Source organism: Gadus macrocephalus, chromosome 11 (assembly GCF_031168955.1).
Source record: "Gadus macrocephalus chromosome 11, ASM3116895v1".
NCBI classification, from domain to species: domain Eukaryota; kingdom Metazoa; phylum Chordata; class Actinopteri; order Gadiformes; family Gadidae; genus Gadus; species Gadus macrocephalus.
In genome coordinates this window covers 18,619,884-18,627,383 of record NC_082392.1, presented here as the reverse complement: position 1 = coordinate 18,627,383, position 7,500 = coordinate 18,619,884, and the positions used below count along the sequence as shown (strand labels likewise).

The 7,500-nt window shown below is 44.3% G+C and overlaps 1 protein-coding gene across 1 annotated transcript in view; it reads right to left on the bottom strand.

Moving 5' to 3' along the window:
- cdkal1 (CDK5 regulatory subunit associated protein 1-like 1) overlaps positions 1-7,500 on the bottom strand; it is a 220,015-nt gene that overhangs the window by 22,068 nt on the left and 190,447 nt on the right. The window contains 1 exon segment of the mRNA XM_060065377.1: positions 1,884-1,967. Coding sequence (XP_059921360.1) covers positions 1,884-1,967 — 84 coding nt within the window.

The window sequence follows — 7,500 nt, the reverse complement described above, 5'->3', positions numbered from 1 at the left end:
GTTGTTTCATCCAAAGTGTGCCCGAAATGTTTCAGTTGGGAAATACTGATAAGATAGATGCTCGATTCTCTTGTCGAATAAATTACCATGGTGAGGATTTGTATAAGGTAGGTGTAGCATGACAGCAAGGCAGGAAATAACAATAATAATAATAAACCAGCACATGGGAAGTATAGAGAAGGCCCCCTCTCATGCAATAATGTCCTTTGTAACAACAGTTAAAGGGACAACCTGTCAGAATCACTACTCACTTACTGACCCCTTTGGCTGGTAAGTGAACTGCAGCCTGCTTAAGCTTGAGCAAAAAGTGTCACATTATATATGCTGTAACCACCTGCAATAAACCATATGAAAAGAAAAGTGTTAACGCAATTTGGAGGTCTAACACTTAGTTTTTAATCGATAATTGTCAGAAAAATCTACAATAAAAATTAATCATGCAGCACATCTTAATGATTAATGGGAAAATGTGTGTGTGCGCGCGTCTCTGTTATACGAGCATATGCACGTCTATTGGGGCTAATTCATACATCATCACGGTGTGTGTGTGTGTGTGTGCGTTGAGTTGGGGGGTGCCAGACAGGTTAGATTAATGATCATACCGCTACAAACCTCAACGTGTTTCACACAGTCCACTCTTCACAGCCTCCTGTCTGACGGGATACGACCGGTGTTGAAACATCAAACATAGACATGCACTCACTCTCCCTCCTCCTCTCCCCTCCCCTCACCCCTCTCTCCCCCCCCCCCCCAGCCACACACTTATTCCGCCCGCCCCCTCCCTCCCTCCCTCCCTCCCTCCCATCCCCCCACACAAGCCTCCAGCAGCATTGTGTGCACTGCATTTCAGAAAATATTGCAAATGCATGATAAATGTTGCTTACGCGATCGTGTGAACACACACACGCACGTACGCACACACACACACACACACACACACACAGAGTGACACGTGTTCCTCGCTTAGCCCGCAGCGTAAACGACAGAGCAGATGGGGAGGAGCGAGGAGTGGAAGTGAAGCCAAAATTATGACCACCACCCCCAACCCCGCCACCTCCACCAGCACCCGTCCTACCTCAATAATAAAAGCACAACTTCAAACAGGCTTCTGATGACGGCTTAAAGCAGAGGGGAAATTGATTTATTTGAAGATGTTTGAAAGTGAAATCCTTCACAGGTCGGTAGAGGGTCTTTGAAGCTGCGTGTGTGTGTGTGTGTGTGTGTGTGTGTGTGTGTGTGTGTGTGTGTGTGTGTGTGTGTGTGTGTGTGTGTGTGTGTGTGTGTGTGTGTGTGTGTGTGTGTGTGTGTGTGTGTGTGTGTGTGTGTGTGTGTGTTTCACAGAGCGTGGGCAGGACGAGATGATCATGTCTTTAGGGCTGACCTTAATGTTGGTATAGTAAAAAAAGGATATCTATCTATATATATAAATATATATTAGAAAAACGGCTGTTATCTCGTGCCAAAAACGATCCTGTGTGTGTCCCCACGTTCCCACCCGGCCCCACAGAACGACACATTCCTGCTCGCCTGCTTCAGACGGGGCCAGTGTGCGCCGAGCGCCGCACAGAATCTCCTCTCGTTTCCGACTGAGGAGGTGTGGAAGCACACCGCCGCCGCCGCCACTGCCGCCAAAACAAACTGCAAAGAGACTTAAACCCTTCACTCTTAGAGCTGTGCTTTTACCTATTAGAGATAATGTTACCGTGCCGGGGTTTGGGGCGGGGGCGTTCGCTGTGCTGTATGGCGCGCGGGGCTCTTTGGAAAGAGTTCCCGGTCTGACGGCGATGCTTATTTGACAAAACCGACATATGGTTGAGAATCAAATAGCGCGATGCAAGGCGTCCGACGGTGGTGCGCGAGATGTGTCGTCGGCGAGACTTTACCTGTTCGTAGAACTTGTTGTGAGCCACGAAGTACTGGGCATCGAACGATTCCTCCGTCACCAGCACCTTCTGTCTCTCCCCAATCTGGGGGAGGAGAGAGAGAGAGAGAGAGAGAGAGAGAGAGAGAGAGAGAGAGAGAGAGAGAGGGGGAGAGGGAGGCACCTTAAGCCTTTAAGTTTGTATTTGTGAATGCATGTTTTTTTACACAAATGGCAGAATGTGTGTGCGCGTGCGTGCATGCATGTGTGTGTGTGTGTAAGATGAGTTTGATGGGATGAGGAGTTTAAACTGCATGCATATGAATCTATATGAACCTATATGAATCCAACCTTTAGAAAAACCAAAAGCTAGTTCTAACTCTCTTACACACACAGACACAAACACACACACACGCGCGCACACACAGCTTCCAATAAAAAATATTTGTAGCATGAGGAACAATAGCTCAAACATTGGCCTTTAACAACAATAGTCTCTTGATGAGCCAATTAAAAGAGTAGGTGAGGTGTTAATCACACTAACTTCGGTTGCCATGACTGCAGCGGTATGAGTCAAAAAGAGGGGAAAAAAAACCTTTTATAATGTAAAATGAATAAATCAAAATGAAAGACAAAATCATTCATTACTCTTAATGAGTAAAGCACACACACCCACACAGACACCACTTTAAAATAAAGACTTATTCCGTGGTAATCTTACAAAAGAAAAGGAAACAGGGAAATATAATCAAAGACAAAATACCATTTATGATTTATGATGGTCATTGGTTACAATACAGAGTTATTGTTTTCGTAATTTGTTCCTATATCACAGTCTAATTCTGGTTAAAATCAACTCAGCAAGCCAACCTTACCAGATGTTTTCCGGTTTCATTATGGAAGTATTCTAGGGAATAAAACTTGTGAGAGAGAAGTTTTCAGAAGGGGATTTCTACAGTGGCCAGTCGACACAGAGTTCATTAGAAACCTTTATGGACAAGTTTTCACAGTTCTCTACCTCCTGGCCCAGTTTGTGTTCTTGTGCAATCATAGGCTTTCAGATCTCTGCCTCCAGCAACATGATTGGTCGAAACAAACCCAGATTTGAGCTTGTCTGCCATGTGATTGGTCAGACTATCATGGTTGTAAGGAGGAGCTTTTACACCACGGGATGTGACTATACATGTAAAGCCTTCAGAACCAAGCTTACTGAATGAGTGTTTCGTAACATCATTCCACTCAAATTAACAGTTGTTAATTCGTTTTAGGGAATGAATTCCATTTTTTGTACTCAACTTATAATTTGCAAAACTACCTTTCCTTACCAAGCAGTTAAGGAGATATGTTGTAAATATCAGTCTGCTAAAAGAGGAAAATGGCAGGCAAAAACACCTGTTTTATTAGGAAACAGGTAAATACATTTCACCCTCTTTACCATAGATGTCCATTAGTGCACCACATTAGTACTTGCCGTTGATTGGGGGGGAGAGAATGCATGCATGCGTGAGTATATATGTGTGTGTGTGGTTAACTGGGAACAAGCGCCTAGCCTAATTCAACCTCCACACTCTATTCCCAGGCATTCAGATGAGCGGGAATGTAGTGGAGTATGCTATGGATGTTGTTTATCATTCTATTAGCACGGTTCATCACTTTATTACCACCTCAAGGCCAACCCACCACTTCATTTCTGGTGTTGATGTTAAGAGGCTATGGGTGCCTCTTAGCTAAGGTACACACACACGCACACAATACAAACACACACAAACACACAGAACAAGCACCAACCTATTTAGTTGAAATACTAGGCCACAAACGTAATTGAAAATGCGAACACAAGACAGCCATGCTTTCTATGAGCGAAGGCAAAGGCCTAAACAAATGTGTAATGATGGTGTGAACACGCTTAAAATGTCAATAACATTGACGTTTTCTTCCTATTCACCGACAAGGCTGGTGCTGACTATAGGAGAGTAAGGAATTGAGTGTATTCATGTAACTTTAAGCCAACAGAACAACAATGGAGACTAAGAAGCTCAAAAATTGCGCCTCATGGTCCATGTGGCCCTGAAGTATACTTTCATGCCGTGGCGTGTGTCGATACAAGTGTGCACACTTATGTGCCGAGGTGAACTCAGCCTCACTCTCCGCTTTATTTCAAATAACACTTCCCATTCGCCCGTGCCACAGGGGTTCTTTCAACACAAAGCCAGAGTACACTGAAGACGTCCGCACTTTGAGATGAATACTTTGACACGCGGGCTACTCAGCAAGCCGCTTTATGGTTTTTTTGTGTGACTTGAGCAAAGGGAAGAAACTGGGGCTCAGCCGCGCGATATTGCCGCTTGATTCCTTCGGCGTAGAGCAGGGGTGCCCAACCTTTTTTGACCCAAGATGGTATCGTGAACCTACGGACTTCAGTGGGGGTTTCATTCCATCTGCGCGCGGCACCGTCTCAACAATAATCAATAATCTTCCTCCCACTAGCTCGCTCAGCCATGCCAACGTTTAGGAGTGCGTAACTACTGTTGACGGCTTTCAACTGCTGTTGACAGCGCATGCGCTACCGCGCGTATATGTCCCGCGCAAATATTATAAAAAAAATAAATAATAATAATAATTTCTTCTTCACCCCTCGCGGTCGACTTCGGATCTGTCGGCGGTCTACTGGTAGACCGCGATCGACTGGTTGGGCACCCCTGGCGTAGAGCTTGCTAGTCACTCATAGCGTTTTTTAGCCCCCTACGTTGGAGTCAGACGTGTCTGCTAGAAGTGACTGGGGCGCTTTGATGGATGGGTTGACAGCGGCACGGCCGCATCCGAAAGCGTCTCCGTACAGATCTGGAAGTAGAAGTCATTGTCCGCGGACAATACGCTTCTTAATATGTAGGCGAAGGAATTATATACCTTACATTTCATATAAGGGTCTTAGGATACTGACAATCGACGGCTACCCTTTTCGATGAGTTAGTGAGACCCTTTTTAAAGCTCCATCGACGTCGAACCCCTTCAACTTTCTAATTCCTTTCCCCACCCACCCCCTCCCTCCTCTCATCCCTTCATGTACCCTTTCCGAACTCCACCCTTAATGTCTACAAGCGTGTCTAGTCTTTTCAACTGTAGATCGCACCTGTGTAGACGTGCTGACAGACGACACAGACCGGGGCACATAAATCACGACGGTGAAGTATATTAGGGGGACTGCGGATATGATTTTTTTTTATAGTTTTATGTTTTTTGCACTGCGGGGCGAATACCTTTTGCAAAAGGCAAATGTGTTCACCTGGAGACCTACGGCACGATACCTCCATTACAGGACAGGGTACAGACACATACACAAGCTTTATCACAAATTTTCATGCATCAACATTCTAGGTAGTCCTCCTTTTCGTTTCACGCTGCGTTTCTTGAATGCAGTATTTGGAATACTATCCAAAACCATCTTAAACTGCAGTTCTTTAGTTCACTTAAGGATTTTAGAGTGCTCATTATGGACATCAAATCTGAGGGCTGTTTTGTTTTACGCTGAACTGTCTTTCATATTTTATGAATCACGTCTCATCATTATCATCTATACATTTTGTTTATTTGTATTCATTCCGATGGGGCCATTGTATGTTAACTTGTACTTTAACCTGCATTGTAATCAGGGAAACCTTGGCAATGAGAAGGTCACTTCTCATGTGGCTTTTCTATGAATAAATTTAGATTTAGCTTGGTTCATCGATACTTTTGCTTGGATCTTATAGCATTTTTATAATCGATTAATCGTTCAGGTAATTTATCACGCACAAATACCAAACGTTTGCTGCTTTAAACATACTTATAATATTTGCTTCGTGGATCATTATAAAATCAATACTTTAGTTTTCCCGGCTGCTTGTCCGACAAAGCAAGCAAATGTAAAACATTGCTTTAGACACCGGTGACTTGCGATGGAATTTGCTATTATCAACAACACTTTCTAGACCAAACAATTAATCGGAAAACCAATAATCGTTAGATTAGTCAACTATGAAAATAATAGCAAGTTCGCCCCTGCACTTATCTAAGCATAGCATGGTTCCACTCTTGTGTTCATCACCCTTTCCCCCGTAAACACCCGCAGACATCCAATCGTGCATTTTCCCCCCGCATACTTGTGCAAACAACAGGCCTAATTACAGACTGCACACAGAGCCACATGAAACACTGGCGAAGGCTATTTAATTGTATTGTCTTTGAAGGAACCCTTTCAGGGAGGGGCGGCACGGAGCCGGACGGAGGGAAGAAAGGAGAGAAAGAAAGAAAGAAAGAAAGAAAAGGCATTTTAAAAGACCAAAAATATATACACTGAATCAAGCACCTGAGAACTGAAGAAACGAGTGGGGATGAATCGGCAGGGTATTAAGAACAGGGACAGAAGAATATGACATCAAATAAAACCTTAGAAAGAGTGGAGACAGTTTAAAGACTCCTCCTTAAGCCGCAGATACACAGAGCTGCATTAGCCCCCATTTCTTTTAGAAGGGAAATCCCCATCCAGGCTAGTCTCCTGAGCGTGCTTCAGCTAGCATCTCCCCCCCCCCCCCCCCCCGCCTCATCTATGTCATTGAAGCTAAGGACTCAGGTATTCAATTCATTATCTTAGTGCATGTCTGCTATCAGGTGGATGCTTCCCGTCATCAGAAGTCAAACCCAACGGAGGAAAAAAAACAAGCTAACTTATCTATTTTATATTATTATTTCATTTTCATTGTATGACAATGTTTTGCATGTGAGGCTCTTTGAGTCTGACTCGTGTATGAAAAGTGCTATATAAATAAAGTTGCCTTGCCTAACAGGCCAAAAAACACAAGCTTCAACAATGCCCGCTGATGGGCGCGTGTTCACACATCCATGCAGAAGCACACCGATACAATAATCGACCTGTTGTGTCTTTTCTCAAGGTTATATCCTTTACACTGACTGCAATTCTATGTTGTTTTGTCTTGTTGCATTAGACCCATGTCGGTCAATCTCTGGTCACAACTTTAACAATTAGCTCCTAGTAGGGTAATATCGGAAAGTGGCAAATAACTACCATAGCGCTAGTTATCGGCTTTCAAGGTCAGGTCAAGGCCGTTTCAGCAGAAAGCTGTAATCTATCAGCCAAACAAGCACACTACAACAACAGTCTCTGTTTAGTTTTCCATCTGATAGAGCAGGCACCCCTGCTATCTCACCTGCCAAATTAATACAAGGAAACGTTTTGATTTATTGATTGTGGCTCTTGAGAGCTTGATTACAAGGAAAAGTTCACCGGGGAACATTGCGAAAGCGTAATCTAAAAAACACCTTTGAGGTGGCAGGTTTGTGAATGGACGTCTCTGAATAATCAAAGCGACCGCTGGGTGTGGAAGTTCCTCGAGCCGATGGCCGTCCGTTCGGACACGGGGAAGCGGCGAGGAGAAAGCAGCTGGATGGGCTAAGCAAAGGTCGAGCTGAGTAAATAACGCAGAAAGAGGACGAAAGAAAGACAGAATAACGTAGAGGAAGTGGTTGTGTGTGTGTGTGTGTGTGTGTGTGTGTGTGTGTGTGTGTGTGTGTGTATGTATGTGTGTGTGTGTGTCTGTGTGTCTGCGTGTTTGGGTTGCCTGTCCTTGAACTTTGGTCCAGAC